The 24,700-nt window shown below is 45.2% G+C and overlaps 1 protein-coding gene across 1 annotated transcript in view; it reads right to left on the bottom strand.

Moving 5' to 3' along the window:
- Window positions 1–9,638: 9,638 nt before the first annotated feature.
- Window positions 9,639–24,700, bottom strand: part of TEX26 (testis expressed 26) — a 36,939-nt gene continuing 21,877 nt past the window's right edge. Inside the window, exon 8 of the mRNA XM_060288262.2 lies at window positions 9,639–10,224. Coding sequence (XP_060144245.1) covers window positions 9,941–10,224 — 284 coding nt within the window. The 3' untranslated portion in view covers window positions 9,639–9,940. The remainder of the gene's footprint in view (window positions 10,225–24,700) is intronic.

Here is a 24,700-nt window from a genome sequence, read left to right as displayed (position 1 = left end):
TTAAACTTCCGGCTTAGAAAGAATGAATAAACTGTCACCAGTGGGTAGAGCCGAGCTGAGCTCTGACGTTCTTGCACCATCTCCTGAGGCCCGAGGAAGATAGCAAAGGAGGAAATAGGCTATTTCCCCAATAGGATCATCTTCTGAAATCTCTCTGACCACCTCCAAGCTTCCAAGGTGGTGGCCTTTACCATAAAACTCGGACTAACACCAAAGCTCCTGGGAGATCCACAATTTTGTAAAGTTGAAGCACCTTCAAATTCTGTCCTAAATGACTCAATAATTACTTTTGAACTTGCTTTCACCAAGGAACAAAATTGGAAACCTAGCTCTAGAAGGGGAAAACACTCCACCTGAAGTTTCTGCTTAAAATTTCCCGGTAGGGCTCTTTTGGCAAGACCTGAGCCCAGGAGGTAATGTTTAAAAAGCTGACTGGGAGAAAGACCCCAACAATATTTGACTACACGTGAAAGATGATTCCATCACACTGAGGGGCCATTTGCCCTCCCCAGTAAGAGATATTACCACTGAATGAATTCAACATTTTCTTAGACTACGCCAGCATCCAAAGAAGCAGTGAGACTATACCAACCTCATATCAGGCTCACACACAACATGTATGGGAAAAATGTGCTTGAATCTGAGACCTAACAAGAAGATGTTGCCTCTAAGAGCATGTGACTTCTTATCCTACATCCCAGATGTGACTTCCAGAGGGTGAAACAATTTTTTAAGGATTTGAAAATTATTCCCCTTAAGGTTGGAATATTATGGGGAAACATGGTATTATTTCAGTTTTCATATTGTATTTTTCTGAGCCTTTACAATTAAATACACAGTGTACCTTATGAGTCTGTACATAAGACATTTATTCCTAAATTTATATTGCTAAAAACACTTATACCCCTACAAAGTGGTGACTCTAGATTTGTACAAAGCAGTCAAAACATACTGCATATATGTTATCCTTACCGCAGACTTCTATCCTTCCACTGCCCCTGAATATCTTTTTCTCTTAGCTTCAGAATTTCCTGAAATTTATATCATGATCATTACTTGTCCACTAACCACCTTATTATGTGAAATGGGCCTTTCACCCTTCTCTACCTCCATTTCTGAAAAAGAACAAATAACAAAAAATTGCCTACCTCTCAGGAGGGGGCTCCCCAATCCAGAAAGAGACTAATTCATCTTCTCTCCTTAAATTTACTAGAAATGCTTCTGCGAGAGTGAAGTGAATGCCATCACTAATAATAGTAATGAAGGGCATGAAACCAAAGCCAGTGATTATATAATTTATGAAAGGTTTTACAGCAATTTTCAGTTAAGTATAAAATGTGACCAAAAAGCCTCACTCTCTCCCTTCACAACTTCTCCCCAGAGCCATCCTTCTATCCCCCAAAATATCCTACCCAGCCTGTTTCCTATTTATTTGCTCATGACACACCTACAGCCTCTGGCACCTTCCAAGCTTTGCTCTCTGTTATCCTGGTCATTCTATTCCATCTTGGCCTCCTGTTACAAATACACGTGCTTCTGGCCTCCCCTTCTCCCACTGTCCACAAAAATAAGGAAGTGAATGAAAACCCTAACCTTAACCCTAAGTACAGAAGACTTTTCAGGGCTGCAGTACGGAATGATGTTAACGAAATTTCTGTTGCACTTAAAAAATCAGTTCTTAAATCTCACAGCCCTAATCAAATTTTCATATGTCGTGACGGAATGCAAAAATCCAGTGATCATTAGCCAACTTCTTTTGAAAAGGCAGCAATATAAATACGTTTTGGAGAAACACAGCTACAAAACAGAGCCATTATTGTGCTCTTTCTTGAAAATATAAGTCAGGCCTTCACATAATTGCATGTTTTTAAGGCAAATTTGGAACACAAAGCAGAGAAAACATATGTCCCTTTCGGGGACTCCTGTGTTTGGCAGGGCTTGAAAATTTGTAACTGCCATCGACAGCCAGTCACATTGCATCACTTGAATGACTTGTTTTCCTACAAATAAAAACAGAGAAAAGCCTGACTATTTCCAAACTATCATAGCTATAGTGACAACCATAAATAATTGAGTCCACAGTTGTGGAGTCAAGTTTTAAACATACTGTCTATTGCCCAGCAATGCATTTTGTTGTATTCAAATGCATTTTCAGAGAAACCTACCTAGATATTCTCTAATATCCTATATTGCAGAGGGTTCATGGAGCTGTGACTCTGTTTGTCCTTACACTGCAGTCTCCCCGAAAGCAAGCAGTTTTTATGATTAGAGTGGTTTTCCCATAAGCGTTCATTTGCCGGCTGGTTGCTCATTTGCAATGCAAATGAGCTTTCCTATTGTTACATCCCAACATTTCTTTGCTTCTCACTGTAGAGTCTCCTCGGTCCGGATGGTTTAGGGGTAACTTCACATCTATGATAAGGGAATTGACTAATTAATTGAATAAAGTATCCTTTTGAAAATCTGTTCCTTGAGTGTCTGTCTCTATAGCTTCAGAAAACAGACAGTTACGATCCCGTGGTCTTAAGATTCTTAAAAGAGATAATAACTCCAGAAGATTTGAGGGGTTCTCCGGGTTGAAATTTAGGGGCTCCCATGGTGGATCGTCCTGATGAAGAGGAAAAGGGGAGGCTGCAGGGAGTTCTCCAGTGAACCTAGACTGTGAAAGTGATCTTTCTCTTGTGTGACACAAGATCATAACCACAGGAAGAAGAGTCAAAAAAAGGCCTGTGGGGCTTCCCTGGTGGTGCGGTGGTTGAGAGTCCGCCTGCCGATGCAGGGGACACGGGTTTGTGCCCTGGTCCGGGAAGATCCCACATGCCGCGGAGCGGCTGGGCCTGTGAGCCATGGCCTCTGAGCCTGCGTGTCTGGAGCCTGTGCTCCGCAGCGGGAGAGGCCACAACAGTGAGAGGCCCGAGTACCGCAAAAATGGAAAAAAGAAAAAAAAAAGCATCTTGATTAGTTGCTAATAAAACTAAAAAAAAAAAAAGCCCTGGGTGATTCTGCCAGGAACTTTCAAACTCATGATAAACTGAGGCTTAAAATAAAAAAAAGCTTGTCTTTTTAGCCATCTTAGAAGCAGGAAGATTAGAAGGTGGCTTCCATTTTAAACCAATTAACGCAGCCTTAAACAGCACTGCCACTAACATCTAACCTTTATTTGAGCTTATAATGTACAAGCTGCTGGATACTTTACACGCAGGTTTCCATTAATCTTCATAACAACTCTGTCAGGGAGACAGTATTATGGTCCCCATTTTACAGACCAGGAAATTGAGGCACCGAGAGCTCAATTAACTTGCCCACTTTCTCACAACCAGTAAGTGCTGGCACCAGGACCTAATACCAGCTCTCTTTCTGCTGCCGCATCTCTGCTGGAGGTCCCCAGCCAGTTCCTGTTCCATCTCCCAAGAGAACACAGGCAGATGGGTAGACCGGAGGGGTGTGGACTTCCAGACCTCCAATGTCCACTATCACTCATGTCTCTCCTCTGGAGAGACTAACAGTCAGAGTGGATTGTTTCAACCCAAGTGACTAGTCCCCTAGAAGTGAACCTCAATTCCCCTTTACTTGGAGGCATTTTTACCTTGCTGTTTTAGTTATGATTATATGTTATACGGTTAAAAGTACGGTGACAATTGAAGAGTCAAACCTCCTCCTTCATTCAGAGAGTATTAAAGACTTCCCACCACAGGGACATTCTACAGCTTCTACAAAGTTTTTTTTTTTTTTTTAAGATTTTTTTGATGTGGACCATTTTTAAAGTCTTTATCGAATTTGTTACAATATCGCTTCTGTTTTATGTTTTGGTTTTTTGGCCACGAGGCATGTGGGATCTTAGTTCCCCGACCAGGAATCGAACCCTCACCCCCTTCATTGGAAGGCGAAGTCTTAACCGCTGGACCTCCAGGGAAGTCCCCTCTACAAGTCTTAAAGTGGATGCAAATGGGCTGCAAGGAGCACCCCAAGCATTTCCCAGCTTGCTTCTCTAAATTAACCTAAAATGAATACTTTGCTGTTTTCCAGCTGCTTGGGTAGATTCCATGGCCTCTCAGTGGTTAAAAAAAAAAAAAAAAAGAAATGCTTCTGCCAGCCTTAGCAAATAAGAATGGCAAAGCTGACCTTGCACGTGTGCACTGATCGGTTGTAGCAGTCGAGTACTATGTTGAGAAGGATTCTGAGGCTCTTGGCAGGGAAAAGCCAGGATGGATTCGCTCAGTTTGCCACGAGCACTGGGGGGAGGAGAGAGAACAGAAGCAACAGACCTATACTAAGAACAAGGCGATGGAGAAATAGAGAAGAACTGAGCTGGAAGGGGTCTCAGAACCGTTATAGTCACGCCCCTTCCTTACAGCGCGGAAGCTGAGGACCGGAGAAGACAAGTCCCCAAGGTAGTGAGTGGCAGAGCAAAAAAAGTCTTCTTCTATATCCAAAGCCAGTACGCCGTGAGCAACTCTGGCTCTTGTAGTTCTAACACAAATAAAAAATAGCTGCTGTGTGCCCGTTTTCCCACAGCTCATTTAAATATGTGTCACTGAAGCCATGCCTTTTCCTTTGAAGCCGCATCATCGCACATCCTCCTGCACAGCCTTGATTCCACACCAGCCCACACAGGCTTCGAGCCAGGAGCTGCAGATCCCGTCACCGTTCTGAGATGGCAACGGGGAGCCTCAGGCCTCGGAGGCACCCTGTCAAACACAGCCCAGCTACAAGCAATATGGCCTGGGTCACCGCAGGCTCCAGTGTGGCTAACCCAGTCAGCAAAGGAGCAAAACCTGGCCTGGCCGCAGTCGGTGAAAAGGTCACCCTCAACCAGGAAATGTCCCATAACCTCTGACAATGACTGAAAAGTTCTCATGGAAGCCTGGAAGACTGAAAAAGTGTTTGCTGGGCAAAGTGAAGGTCGGAGTATGACCTACATGGTTGAACTCTCTATGCACTGACTTGAGAGGTGACCGGAAATAGATTGTTCAGGAAGAACCTCAGTGGCTGAGATCACACGGGGGCAATTCGTTTCAAATATTCTGACCCGTTTGACATCATGACTCAATGCACACTAGGCAACAAAAGTTTCGCAATACACGACTTTTGCTTTTTCAGAAGATGCGCTCTGATATTAACTAATAGCTGTCATTATTTTAGATGTCAGTCATATTCCAGCAAATCAGTCTCCTGACCCATTAATTGATCTCGCCCTCACTATGAAGATCCCTGCCCTGAGGAAAGCTCCTTTTGATATATTACCTGCACAGGTCACAATGGCAAAAAGAACAAAACCCCAATTTTTTTTTTTCTTCCCCGCCGCGCGGCTTGTGGGATCTTAGTTCCCTGACCGGGGATCGAACCTGGGCGGGCCCTCGGCAGTGAACGCGCGAAGTCTCAACCACTGGACCGCCAGGGAATTCCCTATTTTTTAATCTCCTCATCGTCCATTTCCAAGCTCACTGTCCAGCATTCATCCCATTTCTGCTCCTCGGGCCCCGTTTACTTCAATCACTTGGGTAGCCTGGTGTGCTGTTTCCTCCACGTGGGGTGGCCTCCACTTTGTGATATCTTGGAAAAACTCCTAGAGATCCTTGAAGGCCCATCTCATATGCCACCTTCTCCCAGAAGCCTTCCTTGTCCTCAAAAGCCAGAAGTCATGTCCCCCTCCCCGTCTCCCCATCAGGGGCACGTGTCTTTGGATACACATCTCTTACTGAGCTCCTGTTTTCCTAAAACTTAGTCATGAGTCCATTATCTGTACAGATTTTTCTCATTCATTTACTTAATATTTTTCTTTAAATAGACTCACTTATTGTACATATTACCTTCTTTAGCCTCATCCAAAACAATGGTAATCAGGAAATCATGGTTGGGTTCGATGTGCTTGTTAGATTTCCAGGGAACATTAACATAAATATACCATTATTAAATTTAAAAAATCTCATTTTGGTACTCTAAAACATTTCCTTTGAGGAAAAAGTGCTGGTTGTGTAAGGTCTTGAGGGGCTATATTTTGTTTAAATTTGAGTTTTTCTCTAGGGCTCGGTATATGATACGCTCCATAAATGTTTGCAAAATTAAAATCAGATGAGATGGATTAATTGGAATTTATTCATACCCTCAACATATTAGCATGAATCTGATTTATCCGGAGAGGCATTTGTGATCTTGGGAAGCAAAGAATGAGACTTGAAAGGAGGTGGACCTAAGAAAGGAAAATGTTGATAGGCGTGGAAAGGAGAAAGGAAAGACACCTGCAGAAGCTGGGCCCGGCCGATTATAGGGATGCTCAGCGAGGTGCGTGCCCGCTGGGAAGGTCGGTAACGGAGCAGCAGACAGCGGATGGGTCTGGATGGGTCTTCCGTGGGAAGAGGAGGCCACAGCACACCTGATATGGACCCCAGCTTTAAACAGCGTCACTGGCCACGGACCCTAGGGGGCTCCAGCGCAGCCCTAAGCCCTGCGCGAGAGCCCGCATGGCCCACAAAGGCGGTCCGATCGCCTTTCCGTCCGCAGGCTCTGGTGTGGAGGCGGCACCCACCTCCGGGCCACGTCCTCGGTTCCGATCGAGGGGCTGCGCATCTTCCCCGGGTGAGGCAGGCCCGCGGCAGCCAGGCTGGGGGGTCTGCCCTCCGCAGCCCCTGCTCCCCCGAAGGCCGAGGTCCGGCGGGGCAAGTCTGAGCTCGAAGCATTAGCGGCTCCCCCAGGATCGCCACTGCGTTCAGGTTGCTGCCCGGACCCCATCCCGAGACACAGTCCTGTCAGGGGTCTCGGTAAGGAGACTTGGGTCCCCCTCCACCCCCATTGCCTGTGACCCCACGTCCAATTCCCTTCTCAGAGGTGGCACCAAAAGCGGGCCAGGACTTTTGGGGGTGTGGAGGCAGGATCTCTGCCTTAACTGACCACGACGGAAGGCATCAGCTGAGCCCTTCCCACTCTGCTTTAAGTAAAGGGGGGGAATAAAGAGACCCCTGATACAGCCCCAGAACTACTGGTTTCTTAGACGTTTTCAGTTCTGAACAGACAATGTAACAAGTAGGCAGTAAACTATTAAGACAAAATCCATGGAAGTTAAGGATTGTAATTAAATAAAGCTTACAACAAAGTGAATCTGTCATGATAATTTTTATTGTAGTCTGTAGTAATTAGGTATAAATGACAAGTTGTTTAAGCAGTAATTCTAATTAGTTAATTTGACGACACTGTTATGGGGGAAAGTCCCCGAAGGTGCCTGGGATTGCTGGTTTTTCCATGTGTTTCCATCTTAGGGAAACAGAGGCAATAATAGATTTGCGACTTTTTACGTAAGTACTGTGCCCTTTTGTATTTGTTCTTAGAGTAGTACTACTCTTTCTTAAACTTCCTTGATTTAAAGATCTTGCTTATTGGATCTTTTTGAAACATAGAGGTTGGGGGGAAAACTCATCTCTTTGGTTGCCAAGTAAGGCAAAAGAAGTTTGTAATCTCATTTCAGCTGATTGGGTCCATATTTAGTCTCTGGGAAAAGGAACAAAAAGGTAGACCAGTTATCCCGTCAGAGGCCCAGCTGTAGGCCTTAGGGCAGACTGTGTGTCCTCGTCAGGGTTCAGGATTATTGGATGATTAAGAGGGCCGCCTTTAGAGCATCCTGGATGTTGCATGTAGGAACTGAGTCTACAGAGCCTGTGAAACTCTTTGAAGAATTTCTCACTCTTGGTGCCTTGAAATTTTATTTCATTGTAACCAAAAGAACATAAAATCTGCCTTGGAGGAAAGACCAGTCTAATAATGGCAGACCTCACACAACGCATCAGGCTTGCTGGGGTCAGGTGAAGAGAGGGGCGGAGAGCTGGAAGTGAACTGAGAGGAATAGGATTTGGATGAGTGGGGGAGGGGAGAAGGAGTAGGGTGGTTTTGGACATGGGGCATTCTGGACAACTAAAATGAGAGCACGAACCTCTGCAGTGTGGGGGGCTGAAGGAGAGAGAAGAGGTTGGGATACGGAAGTGTTGCAGACACTCACCCTTTTTTTCTGGGGTGGCAGAATGTAGACATACAGCTTCATGGGTCATAATATTAAACTTCCCCAAATGAAGTGGTCGTAATTATAGCGCCCATCTCACAGGGTAAAAAGTGAAGGAAATGTTATCATGTATGTCAAGTAATTAGAGCAGTTCAAGGCACATAGTAGGTGCTCCAGGTATGGTAGCTATTATTATTGTTGTTATTATTATTATTTTTTGCAGTACGCGGGCCTTTCACTGTTGTGGCCTCTCCCGTTGCGGAGCACAGGCTCCGGACACGCAGCCTCAGCGGCCATGGCTCACGGGCCCAGCCGCTCCGCGGCATGTGGGATCTTCCCAGACCAGGGCACGAACCCATGTCCCCTGCATCGGCAGGCGGACTCTCAACCACTGCGCCACCAGGGAAGCCCTGTTGTTATTATTATTATTAAGGCCAGCCCTGCTCCTTCTGTCCTACCAAAGGCTGATCAGGTACCCTTGACCCTCTTGCCCGCAGCTGATTAGAGGAGTAAAAGATGTCCATCAACCTGAGGACTACTGAAAAGATTAGCTGGGCCAGTGAGAGTCTCTCTCTGTCTCAGTGTCTAAACTAGGACATTTGAAAAGTGTTCAGGAAATGGTGGGAAAATGTTCAGGAAATGGAGACAGGACAGACAGAAGCAGACAAGTGGAGGGAGCTGAGTTACACGAACAAGGAGGCGCCAGAGTGGAGCTTTTGAGCTAGTGCACCTTGGCTCCCAGACATCCTCCGAATCCAAAGCCACTCCCGACTCTGCCTCATGAAAGCCCGGTTCAGAGACAGCTTTCTGTTCTAAGATTTCCATGGGATTCCCTGTCATTGCATGTGTGTCCTCACCACAAAGCCCCTTGACTCGAGCCACCTTGAGGGGATTTCTGTTTCTTCCAAAAAGCCAGATTGAAAGAACGAATTGTCTCTGGTGAGGGCTCCACACATGGTTCCTATTTCCTTTTCTTTGTGCTTCTCTGTATTCTGTATTTTCTACAATGAGCCTATACAATCAACTTATAATATTCTATAATGAAGACTTATTTTGTAACCAGAAAAAAAAATGCTACGTAAGTAAAAGATTTGGCCCACGTGTTCGCAGCAACTAGAACATTTGCCTGGGAAAGATCAGTGAACTCTAAGTCAGATCTACGTCCAGTGGCTTTCTCCTCATCCAGTCCTGTGCCCTGGCCCCTAAAATGAGAAAGTGGGTGAAGGAGTCTCTAGGTTTCATTTTGGTTCTAAACACTATTGCTATCTCACTTATTACCCAGCTTGTCAGAATCTGTACTCCCATACCTGTAGCAGGTCTGAGGAGGGTGGCTTTCTCCTGAGTCAGACTCAGAATTCTGGAAGCAGTGACCCTTCGGAATGGGGTGGGGGGGTGTGCATGGTGGTATAGCGTTATGAAACTCTTCGTTCATTTCTTCATCCATTCTCTCATCTTGATCAGCATTTTTTTTTTTTTTTTTGCGGTATGCGGGCCTCTCACCGCTGTGGCCTCTCCCGTCGCGGAGCACAGGCTCCGGACGCGCAGGCTCAGCGGCCATGGCTCACGGGCCCAGCCGCTCCGGGGCATGTGGGATCCTCCCAGACCGGGGCACGAACCCGTGTCCCCTGCATCGGCAGGCGGACTCTCAACCACTGCGCCACCAGGGAAGCCCGATCAGCATTTATTAAGTGCTTGACCTATACCAGATATTGGGCTAGACGCTGGGGCTATGAAGACAAAACAGAGGACAGACAGGTGAGCCAGTAATTTTAACACTCTGATAAGCAGCAGGTCTGTTGGAGCCCTGGAACTACACAGAGAGGAAGCACTTAACGCTGGCTGGAGAGGTCAGGGTGGGGAGACGCTTCTCAAGGGAGAAGCCACTGGAAAGATAAGTATTAGTTTTCCAGGCAGACTAGAGGGGCAGTGCCTTCCAGGAAGAGACAGAGCAAGTCAAACAATCTTGACCCCCGTGTATCTAGTGTATGCCATACTTAGGAGGCTGGATTTTGTCCTTAAGAAAATGAAAAGCCACCTTAACAAGACGTCGTAGGACCATTCTCTCTGCAGCACGAAGGTGAGAGATGGAGAGGGACGGAGACCGTTTGCAGGAGTCTCGGAGAGAATTGCAGAGGGCCTGAAGCAAGATGGTAGTGGGAATGGAGATGCAGGATGTGTGTCGGTAACAGGGTCCCATGACTCTGGAGGCTGGGGAGATGGAAGACGGCACCAGGATTCTGGATGAGGTGAATGGGAAGAGGCGATTAGGAGAACATGGGGAGAGTAAAAAGACGTGCAATATAAGATAATTCATTCCACTGGGGGTGTATTGAATTGAATCTCCTTTTGAGATATCCAGGTAGAGAGGTCCGTCCAGCAATTGGAAATGGAGGGCTGGCGCACAGGAGAGGTCTGGACATGTCACCACAGGGGTCACTGTCGAGTGAGGTCACCACAGGGTCATTGTAGGGTGAGGGGACCAGGGAAGTTTTAGGTGGAGGGCGCCTTGTTCTCATTCAGAAATGTCAGGGTCACTGAAGTCCACATGCGCAGGGAGTGATCGTCAAGGTTAGTGATTCAGAGGTGACTGTGCACACAGCTTATAAAGGATCAGAGCTTGGGGGTGACAATAGGAAATACGAAGCCAGAGGATTCAAGAACGAGGGAGATACGACCAAGAGGCAAACTCTGGAGCCAGGCCTCCATGCTGGCCCTTGCATGAGGTTTGGGAGGCGGAGGTGGGGGGTCCCTCTGTTCCTAAAGGTCCAGGGCAGCCTTCACTGGCTGCAGAATCTCTCCTCTTGGCTGTCTCACTGGCTCCTGGATCACCACCTTCCCAATGCTGCTCCAGCCTGGTTTCCCCAGAATGACCCCCACTTTGGACCATCCTCAGAGCCTGAGTCCTTTTTGACTCTTTCTACCGCCCACTTTCCTGGAAGCAGAGCCACCATTTGACCAGCTGCTCAAACTCAGAAGTTGAGTCATTCTTTTCCTCTTTCTCACCTTCCATCCCCAGCCACCAAGTCATTCAGTCCTCCTACTACCCTCTGTTACCATGACCCACAGCCTGGGTGGTTTCTGGGTCTCCCTGACTCTTGCTGCTCTCATCCTTGATCCTTCTTGACCCCAGATCCACTTTCCTGAAGCCCCCTTTCCTCACCCCATCCCTTTGCTTGGAGCCTAGGGGCTCCCCACTGCTCCATGGTCTGTACACACATGCCCCTCTCTGGTTTTCTGACCTTGGACAAATTGTTTAACTTCTGTGACTTTAATTTTAGTGTCTGTGAAGTGAGGAGGTTCGACCAGGTGATCTCCCAGGTGCTTTTTATGATTTCTTTGCTGCACCTTGAAGACTCTCCTCATCTCACACCTGTTAGGGTGTCTATTATCCAAAAGACAAGTAATAAGTACTGGCCAGGATGTGGAGAAAAGGGAACTCTTGTGCACTGTTGGTGGGAGTGTAAACTAGTGCAGTCACTAAGGAAAACGGTATGGAGGTTCCTCAAGAAATTAAAAATAGAATGAAACAGCAATTCCACTTCTGGAATGCATATATATCCAAAGGAAATGAAATCATTGTCTCAAAGAGATATCCATACTCCCCAGCTGACAGTAGTGTTGTTTACCATAACCAAGGTATTGAAACAACCTAAGTGTCTGTGGACGGATGAATAGATAAACAAAATGTGATATATACACACATATACTTATATCTTTAATGGAATATTATTCAGCCTTAAAAAGCAAGGAAAAAAAGAAGGAAATCCTGTCATTTGCAACAATATGAATAATGAAACTGAAGGGCATTATGCTAGGTGAAATAAACCAGACAGAGAAAGACAAATACTGTATGATATCATTTATATGTGGAATCTAAAACAGAAGTCAAACTCATGGAAACAGAGAGCTGAGTGGTGGTTGCCAGGGGCTAGGGGTGGGGAAATAGGGAGGGGTTGGTCAGAGGCTATGAACTTTCAGTTATAAAGTGAATAAGGTCTGAGGATCTAATGGATAACTTGGTGACTGTGGTTGATGACAATGTAGTATTGATATAACTGAAATTTGCTAAGAGAGTAGAACTTAAATGTTCTCACCAAAAAAAAGGTAGGAAAAAAAGGACTTTCCTGACCCCAGTTCACACAAACCCTGAGGCTTCTGGGTCTCCCCACGGTCCAGGAACACCCGGTGTTAGCTTCATCTAAGACCTTCTGCTCTCGTTGTTCCCACCTGAGGCACCTCCCTGTTGTAGCAGGTGTGCAAACTGACATAGACGCCTCAGCTTTAAGTCAAGGAGTGTGCTCTTCAGTGGCGGGTGTGGGATCTATCTCTCAACCAGTCTGCTCTTCTTTGAATCTGACCAAGACTAGTCAGTGAGGTGGGGACAGATCATGTTATGGTATAATAAAAAACCACCTAATTCTTAACTAAATGTTTTCATGATTCTTGTGACTATCAGTGGCGCTCTCACCAGGAACATCCTATAATTCATAGTTTGTGTCCTCTCCCCCCAGATTCATATGTTGAAGCCCTCATCCCCAATATGGTGATATTTGGAGATGGGACCTTTGGAAAGTAGTAAGGTCATGAGAGTAGAGCCTTCACGAATGGGATTAGCGCCTTTACAAAAAGAGACCCGAGAGAGGTGATCTCTCTTCACAATGTGAGGAGACAAGGAGAAGTCAGCTATCTATAAACCAGGAAGAGAACTTCAGCAAGGACCCCACCACACTGCCACCATGATGCTTGGGTTTCTAACCTCCAGAGCTGTGAGAAGTAATGTTTGTTGTTTAAGCCAGTGTATGGTATTTTGTTATGGCAGCCCTAGATGACTGAGACAGGCTCTTTCGACAATGACTTTAGGTTTGTATTGACATATTTAAGTGGAGTCATCACAGGTCATTCCTCTGTGCCATCCCCTCCCTCCAGCCCTTTTAATGGGACCTGTCTGCCCCTCACCCCACTCCCAGTGTTTGTTTTTGCCCCAAACCACCCTCTCTTTCCTCTTCATGCCTTCCTGTTTCTTGCTCTTGTTTTTCCAACCAGCGTACATCAGCTCCCAACATCTGATCAGGACCTCTTCTGAGGAAGACCCATTGAGCCCACTTTCCAGTTGACCAACCAGCCTGCCTCCTGGCCTCTGACCTGGGCATCCTTTTTGCTGCTCTGACCTCAGACCGTCAGCAGCTATGGGTGGAGTTTCTCGTTGCCTGCTCTAGTCCACACGGCTCCATCACACTCTCCCCACTCCATTCCCCAGCCTGCTTCAACACACACACAGAGGGGATACTGAAGAAGTCCTGTGTAAATAGGAGTTTTAAAAAGCTGCGCAGTTCAGACGAGAACTAATCCAAACCATCACAGGGGTGCATTTGTGTGGCGGCCAGATCAGAGCCAACACTAACATCCTCTCCTCCCTTGGAGTCTGTCTGCAGAATGTGCTTCCCAGGCTGGGAGACATCAGCCTGTTTCAGATCACAAGCTGGCATGCCCTGGTTGCCCATGGCAACCCAGCTGCACTGGGGTGTTCGCATTTGTAAAGTGTGTGGGCTTAAAATTATATTAGTGATTCTGTCTGGAAGATGCTAGTCTGATTTGTATGTAGCTCTGAACAAATCACTCATTATCCTTTACAGCCATCAGAGTATGAGTCTCTTTCTCTTTCTCTTTTTTTTTTTTATTTTTTATTTTAGAGAGACAGCAAATTGTGTCAGCAGATGTGAAATGAAAAGCTTCCCATAACAACCATACTAAGAAATCAACGTCCAGGGCACCATCCCGGGAAGTAGTCTGGGTGTTACTGAATAGATAAAAAATAGAATGAATTGGGGAGGGATGGAACCTATATTGGGTAGTCTGTTTCAAAGGGACCATAAGGTATAGTTTGAGTTACAATGAAAAGCAGACAGGAGCAGAGGGAGATGCAGCCCCACCCTGGACTTGATCAGTTCCAGCTGAACACAAGCTTTCTCTTCATTTTCTTTGATGTGTAGTATATACTCGGGCAGATTGAAGTGTTGTTCCAATTCAACACTCCTCCCTGTATCCACGCTTTTTGCCCTGTAGCTCTGTAGATCATCCCAGAAAAGCCCTTGACTCTGAGCTTGTTCTTACAGCTTGCTTTGACTAACTAGCTAAAGTGGCAGTGTGCCAGCTCTGAGTCTTGGCTTTAAGAAGCTTCAAGAATTTCCACTTGCCCTCCTGTGTTTTTTGTCATTAGTGTGAGAAGAACTTCCCTTGAGTGGGACCCACAATGAATACATGTGGAACATTCATCTCTTCACCATCAAACCCAGCCAGATCGATGGCTTGAAGCACTACCCCAGCAATACCCAGCCCAGAGGAGCCACTTCAGCCAAGCTGCAGGTGCATGGGAAATAAATTCTCATTGCCACCAAGATTTTATAGGTGCTTGTTATGCAGCAGTAGCTGACTGTTAAAATCCTCCATCTTTTCAACATCACAGCCATCAGTGTCACTGATGTTGGAAAAGAAAAGAACAACATCTCTCAACTCTTCATTTCAGTAGTTGCTGATCACAAGACTTACTGAGAGAAAATGCAGACCATGCATCACAATGTCAATTCACGTTGGGCCCTCATTGTGCACTGGACCATTGAATGTGGCATTGCTACCAGGAGCCATAAGGAAGCCAATGTACCTGAGAGAAGCTCCAAGTAAATTGTAAGATTTCACCTCTACACTTTTAGTGCTCATGGAAGTCCTGCCGAAAGATTGGTGGGCTTATGTTTGACTTGGGGAGGAAGAGTGGCATCATAACTCTCAGAAAGCACTGTCAATGTTTCTTTCAGTTCATCCCCAAATGAACACCTTTATCAGAATGTCCCATGTTATTACCCTCAGGCTCTTTCTAAACTTCCGTGTTTCCACTCTCCAGTCAAGGGATGTACCATACAAGCACACTCAATCATTTTCAACAAGTATTTGTTGAGCACCTACTGTGGGCTGGACACCTATTGTAGGAGCAGCGTGCTCGATGCCATGTTGAATAAAAGAAGAGTGGTTGTGATGGGCAGTTAGGGAGGGTAAGAGTCAAGACTGACTCCCAAACGCCTGTCATGAGACACCTGGCAGATGGAGTGCCATTTACTAAGATGGAAAACCTGGGAAGGGGCTGGTTTGGGGGAAAATAAAAAGCTCGGTTTTGGGAGTATTATGTTTGAGATGCTTCTGAGACATGTAAGTAGAGCTGTCACGTGGGAAGTTAGATGTCCAAATATGGAACTCAGAGGAGAGAGGTCTGGGCAGAAGATACCGATTTTGAGGGTTGCCAACGTGTAGATGGCATTTAAAACCACAGGACTGAGGGAGCACACACAGAGAAGAGAAGATGGCCCGGGCTGGGTGCTGAGGAATCCTAGTATTTCAAGGACAGGCAGACGGAAGAGGAGTAAGTAAGGGGGCTATAAAGGGGCAGCTAGGGAGACAGGAAGATGGGCAGTGGAAAACATAGATGTCTGCCCATCATTCCCACCCAGTAGCCATCTCCCCCCCAATGCTCCCCTGCTAACGGAACTCTGCCTCATGTAGGTCTTGGGGGTCATGCCCTTCGTGAGAGGCAGAGCTTCTCCCCATTCTTGGGGGGTGAATCGTGGGGTCTAAGACAACCATGGTAATCTGCTCTCCTTGCTGGCTTGGGTTTAGTCATGAGCATGTGACACAACTTTGGCCGGTCGGGTGTGAGTGGAAGTCCACTGGGTGGTTTTGGGCAAGGTTCCCATGCTTTTGAAAAGTGAAGGAAGGGAGAAAACTGAGTGCTTTTCCTGCCTCAGATGTGGCCTCTGGATGGAGCTGCTGCAGCCATCTTGCCAACAGGACACACGTGAGCCCCAAAGCCCAAACAACAAAGCTACAAAGGATATTTGTGTTCAATTACACCTTTGAATTGTTGAATTAACCAAGTGTGGAGCACCCCCTACCAACAGATTTATTTTGTAAGGTAATCGATTTTCTAAATATTCGGGCATTGTGGGTCTTCTATGACCTGTGTGTAGCTCTAAGCATCCTAGGTGGTACCTGTGGTTTCACACGACAGAGATCAAGGTGACTCATGCCTGCTGGTAAGATGATTGTGCCAAGGGCTTGAGGGTGACGTTTCGCTCAGAACTTAATGGTTTCTTTTACCTTATTTGAGGGAATAGTAATTTCCCAAACTTTTAAGTGTATTGTTTGTCACTCTTAATACTGATTTAATATTATGCTTACAGTTTGTTTCTTTCAACAAAGACAAAATTCTTCTGCCAAGCTAAAAGCATGTTTTATCTCAGCAATCTCAGAAGAAATGGGTCACTTTTAATTATGACATCTCATCCACACCTGGTCAGCAAGAAGGATGCTGAGAAAGAGAGCTGGAAATATTCTAGGGTTTATTTTCCAGCGAACATGGAAAAGATTCAGGATAGGGCAATGCAGGAAGGAAACATAGATATCAAAGGGTCAGAACAACGAGAAAATGAGACAGGAACTTAAATATAAATAAAGTGCCCTGAAGTCAAGGTGTTTGATGACACTTAGTGCCTTAATTAACCAGATTTTAAGATAATGACTGTATATCTTCAAATGGTTTGGGCCATCCCTACAGGTCTTTGAATAGTGGGTTTTTTTATTCAATTAATGCTTCTGAAAGAGCTTTAATTTTACATTAATCAAAAGCCTTCATGATATTCTCAGGATTTACTCAAATTCAAGGGTTCTTTTTGTGTTTTTTTTTTTAAGTGCAATTAAGTTATCAAGGCAGAGGCTCTGATTGCAGGGACAAAATTCCATAGCAACAGCTAGCTGAGCACACTAAGCCCCGTGCACTGCTGCACCCCATGTTTGTGCCAGGCTGAGGGGGGCATGTGGTCAGTCTTTACAATGAATGGGACAAACTTCCCTTTACCTTCCTCCTGAGGAGCAAAACCTGCTTCCTTGAAAATGTAAATAGTTACCTTATAATACCCATTTTTACTGCAAACAGCTCTCTGCCTGTACCCCAAGCAGAATTCTAGAAAATTCTATGAGATTAAAAAGAAAAGAAAAGGACAAAGAGAACGTTTTCTTACCTGTTAGCATGAGATGTTTCTAACCTTTCCAAAGCAGAACCTGCTCTTCTTCCTCTCCAGTTCGTGGTATCAGACAGCAAAACCTGCCAGGGACTCCTGTACTGATTAGAATCATGTCTACTCTGTCCCCAGGGGTAATTACTGATGCTCACAGAGATGCCAGGTGAAGAAAATCTTGCTACTTTCTTGCTGGGAGCAGCCAGTGCTGATGAGCTGTACCCACAGTGGTGGCTCACCCCTCACTGTGCCAGGATTTGTAACTGGAGTACCTGGGGAGGTTCCTCCTCTCTCCCCTCCCCCTCCCCCCTCCCCCACCACCCCGGGTGCATTAATCCCATCACATGTGAAGGTAATTGATGCTAACATGAAGCTGGGAGGTGGGGTGGGAGGAAATGCCAGGGAGTGAACAAAGAGGAAACTAACTGGTATTAAAAATGCTCTCTTACCATCTTGTCCTGCCAGGGTGCAATTAATAGTAATTATGTGTGGGTGCCATCCACTGTCCAAAACGGAACCCTTGATTACCCGATCCCACGCCTCCTCCGCCTGCCGTGTCTCACATAACAACTCCATTTTTCTAATTGCCTAGGGAAAAACCCTTGGAGTCATCTCCCTCCCCTCTTTTTTCTCCCAAGCACACATTCAGTCCACCAACAAACCCTATTTGTTCTACCTTTGAAGTGTCTTCAGAATCTAGCCACTCCTCACTTCTGCCACCAATACCTCCTAGTCCAAGCCACCCATGTCTCTCACCTGGACCTTGGCAGTACCTCCTGACTCGTCTCCCGGTTTTCATTTCTGCCCCCACTACAATATGTTCTGTGTAAGGAGTGGTCTTTTAAAAACAGAAGTTGGACAATGTCAACCCTCTACTCAAATACCTGCCATGCTCCTCATATCATTCAAAGTAAAATCCATAACCTTGGAGGCTTCTCTGATCTGCCCTTCTACCTGTCTGACCTCATCTCCTACTGTTCTCCCCTCACTTCTCCAGGACAACCTTGACCTTCTCTTAGAACTTGCAGGGCTTCTGCCCTTGTTCCCTCTACCTGGAAAGTCCTTCCTCCAAACATCCACAAGCTTCTCCCCTCCTGCCTCACTTCTGTCAGGAGTGAGCTCAGTGCCATGTTATAGAGGGCTTCCCGGCCACCCCACCTAAGATAGCAGCCCCCATGCCTCTCTGTCTTTAGCCTGCTGTAGTTTTCTTCATACTCCTGAATTCAACGTTGTATTATATATTTACATGGTGTATTATACGTATGTGAAACCCACTTTAAATAAAAAGACACAGATGGGTTAAAAGTAAAAGGATGGAAAAATATACTGAAACTAACCAAAAGAACAGAAATAGCTACATTAATATCAAAGTGGACTTCAGCATATGGAATACTATGAAACATAAAGAGGGAGATTGTAGTGATACAGTGAAAAAAGGGATTTTCCTGAAACCCTACACAACTGATACATGCTAACAGGGCTACAATTGTCTAGAAGGGATGTCACCAGCCCCTTCCAGACACGGGAGACACTCTCCAGTTCACCATCGTCCTCACCACTCCCTATGGCCTCACACCTGGCCCACTGCCCTTATTTCGGTCATCTGCCAGGCCGCTGTAGGCATTAAGTTGAGACTCTTGCTTGTGAAAATAGCATAATTACAATGCCATTGCCTCCAGGAAAGACCTAGGCCCAACATCATTCCAGCAACCTTCCTGACCCTTCAGGCTGGGTTAGGCAAGCTTCTCAGAAATCCCGTAACACCCTGTGCTTGGCTCTATCATACGTCTCTTCAGAGTTTATTGACAATTCTTTCTGTATTAGTTAGAACACTATTGACTCCCAGCTCAATGCCGCTTTCGTCAAAAGGGGACATGAATTGGCTCGTGTGGCTGAGGTGCAGCTGGACTCAAGGACTCACTCCAGTCTCATCAGGACCCTCCCTCTCTTTCATGCATCCTCTCCCATGTCTCCATTCTCTGGCTGGTTGTCCCCATGAGGCTGGAAGAAAGGCCACGGGTAGCTCTGGATGTGTCTTACAGCCTCATAAGCACAGAGGAAAGAGAGCTCTGCCCACATCTCCACTGAGGAAAACCCGGGCTGGACCCAATGGTGGCCAGAGAGGAGAGGTACCAAACATGGCCCAGGCTGACTGCAGTGAGTTTTCAGCTGACATCAGAACCATGTGCCTGGAGTTGGGGGCAGGGAGTGCCCCCGAAGTGGGGTGCACCACCCTGGGCTGGTGAAATGTAACATCACTAACTTGTCTGTATTTCCCACTAGACTCTTAAATCTTTAAGAATGGTTATTCTGTCTTTGATTTTGGTATCTAGTACAGCACAGTGTCTGGCACAAAAGACTTAAAAATACTTTATTTTTATTTTTGGCCATGCCATGTAGCTTGTGGGATCTTAGTTTCCCGACCAGGGATTGAACCTGGGTCCTCGGCAGTGAAAGCTCGGAGTCCCAACCTGGACTGACAGGGAATTCCCCGAAATATTTTGTTTTAAATGTTGAATGAGGGATAAAGTTTGAACTGTCATAATCATACACCTTGGATTTTCTGGAACCATCCCAATTCATGAAATGTGATTATTTTTTAAAAGATGATTCTTTAAATGAATAAGTTCGCTGTTTTATAAAGTGTTCTATAAAATTACATTCAGAAATCGTATTCAGTACTTGGCCACACACTCTACTTTTGGTTTTGGTTGAGAAAACCTGGCCGGCTGTGTTGGTTATATTCTGTTTGGCCTCCAAATCCCCTTAATACCTTCCCTAGCCCACTCTGTGCCACTGGAGCCTGACCCTTTGGGCTGCATCTTCCTCAGTACATTTCTGGTGGCGTCCGTTGGGCTTGGTCAATGAGGGCCGCTGGAGGAGCTCAGATTGTATCGGAGGGAAGGAGAAAGCAAGAGTGGAGTATTTCTTCCCCTGTCTCTCCCTGTTTCATGTCTCTGGCCATGGCTCTTTCTCTCTGTGACCACAGCCCCAGGGGACAGCAGCTCCTCCACGCAACTGGGTCTCACTGGGCTCCAGTCACATTGTCCATTCAGGCCTAGAGCTGGTAACAGCTTCCTTCCATTGTTAGCCTCTGCAAACCTCACCCTCAGAAGTAGTCCGTTCATTCAAGCCCCATCATGTGAAACAAATGGGGGGGATTCTGTTTCCTGCCTAGAGCCTAACTGAGCCATCCACGTAAACCTAGCAGGTACAATTTGCCACTCCCCTAGGTCAGTGTGGCTTCCTCTTTGCTGTGCATTGGAATCACCCTAGGGAATTTCAGAACAGACTGCTGCAGGTTCCATCCCTAGATTTTCTGATGCAATGGGTCTGGGGAGTGGCCTGGATATCAGGATTTTTTCAATCTCTCCAGGCCCTTCTATCGTGCAGTCAAGATTGAGAAGCATTGCTCTGGCTCATATGCCTCTTGTACAGACAGGAGATTTTTAACACATAATGAAAACTCAACTACACATGTCCCATTGTGATTTTTTACAAATTATTGCAGTCTTCAGTTGAAAGAGATGTTATTTTTCTACTCTTCTATTCGTGAAAGCATTTTTTAACAAAATAGAACAGGTTTAAACATCTTTATAGATAAGAAACCAAGATGGCGGAGTAGAAGGATGTGCTCTCACTCCCTCTTACGAGAACACCAGCATCACGACTAGCTGCTGGACAATCATCGACAGGAAGCCACTGGAACTCACCAAAAAAGATACCCCACATCCAAAGACAAAGGAGAAGCCACAATGAGATGGTAGGAGGGGCGCAATCACAGTAAAATCAAATCCCATAACTGCTGGGTGGGTGACTCACAGACTGGAGAAAACTTATACCACAAAAGTCCACCCACTGGAGTGAAGGTTCTGAGCCCCAAGTCAGGTTCCCAACCTGGGGGTCCAGCAACGGGAGGAGGAATTCCTAGAGAATCAGACTTTGAAGCCTAGTGGGAATTGATTGCAGGACTTCGACAGGACTGGGGGAAACAGAGACTCCACTCTTGGAGGACACACATAAAGTAGTGTGCGCATAAGGACCCAGGGGAAGGAGCAGTGACCCCTCAGGAGACTGAACCAGACCTACCTGCTAGTGTTGGAGGGTCTTCTGCAGAGGCGGGTGGTGGCTGTGGCTCACCGTGGGGACAAGGACACGGGCAGCAGAAGTTCTAGGAAGTACTCCTTGGCGTGAGCCCTCCCAGAGTCTGTCATTAGCCCCACCAAAGAGCCCAGGTAGGCTCCAGTGTTGGGTTGCCTCAGGCCAAACAACCAACAGGGAGGGAACCCAGCCCCACCCATCAGCAGACAGCAGAATAAAGTTTTACTGAGCTGAGCAAAGAAAACAATAGCAAAGATCAATAAAACTAAAAGCTGGTTCTTTGAGAAGACAAACAAAATTGATAAACCATTAGCCAGACTCATCAAGAAAAAGAGGAAGGGGACTCAAATCAATAAAATTAGAAATGAAAAAGGAGAAGTTACAACAGACGCCGCAGAAATACAAAGCATCCTAAGAGACTACTACAAGCAACTCTATGCCAATAAAATGGACAACCTGGAAGAAATGGACAAATTCTTAGAAAAGTGTAGCCTTCCAAGACTGAACCAGGAAGAAATAGAAAATATAAGCAGACCAATCACAAGTAATGAAATTGAAACTGTGATTAAAAATCTTCCAACAAACAAAAGCCCAGGACCAGATGGCTTCACAGGTGGATTCTATCAATCATTTAGAGAAGAGCTAACACCCATCCTTCTCAAACTCTTCCAAAAAATTTCAGAGGAAGGAACACTCCCAAACTCATTCTATGAGGCCACCATCACCCTGATACCAAAACCAGACAAGGATACTACAAAAAAAGAAAATTACAGACCAATATCACTGATGAATATAGATGCAAAAATCCTCAACAAAATACTAGCAAACAGAATCCAACAACACATTAAAAGGATCATACACCATGATCAAGTGGGATTTATCCCAGGGATGCAGGGATTCTTCAATATACACAAATCAATCAATGTGATACACCAGATTAACAAATTGAAGAATAAAAACCGTATGATCATCTCAATAGATGCATAAAAAGCTTTTGACAAAATTCAACACCCATTTATGATAAAAACTCTCCAAAAAGTGGGCATAGAGGGAACCTACCTCAACATAATAACATAATAAAGGCTATATATGACAAACCCACAGGCCATATATGACAAACATCATTCTCAATGTTGAAAAACTGAAAGCACTCTAAGATCAGGAACAAGACAAGGATGTCCACTCTCACCACTATTATTTAACATAGTTTTGCAAGTCCTAGCCATGGCAATCAGAGAAGAAAAAGAAATAAAAGGAATACAAATTGGGAAAGAAGAAGTAAAACTGTCACTGTTTGCAGATGACATGATACTATACATAGAGAACCCTAAAAATGCTACCAGAAAAGTACTAGAGCTAATCAATGAATTTGGTAAAGTAGCAGGATACAAAATTAATGTGCAGAAACTCATGGACACCAAGGGGGGAACGTGGCGGGGGGGTGGGCGGGTGTTGTGATGAATTGGGCGATTGGGATTGACATGTATACACTGATGTGTATAAAACTGATGACTAATAAGGACCTGCTGTATAAAAGAATAAATAATATAAAATTAAAAAAAAAAAGGAGACAACCAAGAGATAGAGCTAGGCTGAATGATAAGGTTCAGGCAAAAGACTGATGATAGTTGGGGGGTACAGAAGGCTGAGGGAAGGGGAAAATGAGTGAAGGTGGTCAAAAGGTACAAACTTCCAGTTATAAGATAAATAAGTTTTGGGGAATCTAATGTACAGCATGGTAACTATAGTTAACAATACTGTATTGTATTTTTGAAGGTTGCTGAGAGTAAACCTTAAAAGTTCTCATCACAAGGAAAAAAATTGCAACTATGTGAGGTGATGGATGTCAACTAAACCTATTGTGATCATTTTGCAATATAAACATATATCAAATCATTATGTTGTACACCTTAAACTAATACCATGTTATATGTCCATTATATCTCAATAAAACTAGAAAAAAATGGGGAAAAAACCCTATTTATAGAACAGTTTTTTTCAAGAGGTTAAAAACAAAGAACAGATGTTTCTGGAAAGCATAGAAACATGGACTTTTTGGGATAGGATGTGTGTGTGTCGGCAGGGGGCAGTGAGTTTTGCAGGAGGTTAGAAAGAGAATCAAAAGAGCCATCAGGGTACACCACAAGAGAAAGAATTTCAGAATCATTATCTGTGTTGAAACACTGCTCTCTTTGAAATATAATAATGAAGGTACATAATTAACTCACGTCAAGTACATTGATCCGGCCTTGACAATCTGCTCTGAAAAAGGGAACATATTAAAGCACTCATTCACATCCTTTGGCACGTTAAAATAAGCCGCGGCCACTGGCCTCGTGAGAACCTTTGAAGTGTTCAACGTTTAAAATGCCTTCATTATTTGGCAGGTTTTAAAATACAAAAGGACCACAACAACACTCTCCTGTCTTAGAAGACAATCACTTTTTAAATGCATTTGTCAGTGGTGATCAGACAATATTTTTAAGAGGGAAAACGGATTCTACCAAGCCTTTCATTTCGCTTTGAGGGTTCCAGAGACGTCTCATCTAAATAAATACTGTGCCTGTATCTATTAGCTCTTGCTGTATTAATCTCAGTGGCATGCAATGGGAAGCACTTACTTCTCACTCACACTTTGTGGGTCCCTAGGGAGGGTCAGCTAGGGTAGCTGTATTAGTCCATTTGGGCTGCTAAAACAAAACATCATAAACTAGGTAGTTTATAAGCAACAAACATTTATTTCTCATATTTCTGGAGGCTGGAATTCCAAGATCATGGCACAAACAGATCTGGTGTCTGGTGAGGACTTTCTGGTTCAAATGGCCATCTTTTCTCTGTGTCCTTACATGGCAGAAGGGAGCTCTGTGGGGTCTCTTTTATAAGGGCACTAATCCCAATCATGAGGGCTCTCCCGCATGACCTAATCACCTCCAAAGGTCCCACCTCCTAATACCATCACCTTGGGGATTAGAATTTCAACAGATGAATTTTGGGGGTACGCAAACTGACCATAGCAGTAGCTCTCATCCACATGACTCTCATCCTTCTCCTGGGACCAGTGGGCAGCCCAGACTTATGTCTGCTAACATCCCATTGGCTAAAGCAAGTCACATGACCAAGCTCACAGTCAAAGGCTGGGGAAATACCTTCCAAAGAGTGTGGAGGCAGGGAGAGATGAAGAACTGGGGACAATAATTTAGTTTACCACAGTGTCCAAAGAAAAAGGCTGTCTAATAGTGCATGTTTATAAATGTAGCATTTCTGGCTCTAGAGTGGCAGTCACTTACCTGTTCTACAATTCTGTATGTAGTATGCCTTTCTGTTTCCAGCCAGATGGGAGGCTACATTCATCGCCAGGCTGTCTGCTGCGAGGCAGTGGGTGATAGTGGCTTTTCTTGGCTGTCCTGCCCTTAGAATACCAAAACTATCTCCAAAGAAGTAACGACAGGTTTGGGAAGAGAGTCAACTAGGTGAAGCAAGGGGATATTTTAGGTGGTGAAACTATTCTGTATGGTACTATAATGATGGATATGACACTATGCTTCTGTCAAAA

The sequence above is a fragment of the Globicephala melas genome, chromosome 18, assembly GCF_963455315.2.
Source record: "Globicephala melas chromosome 18, mGloMel1.2, whole genome shotgun sequence".
In the NCBI taxonomy this organism is placed as follows: Eukaryota; Metazoa; Chordata; class Mammalia; order Artiodactyla; family Delphinidae; genus Globicephala; species Globicephala melas.
Note: the sequence above shows the minus strand (reverse complement) of the source record. Positions and strands in the feature narration are given on the sequence as shown.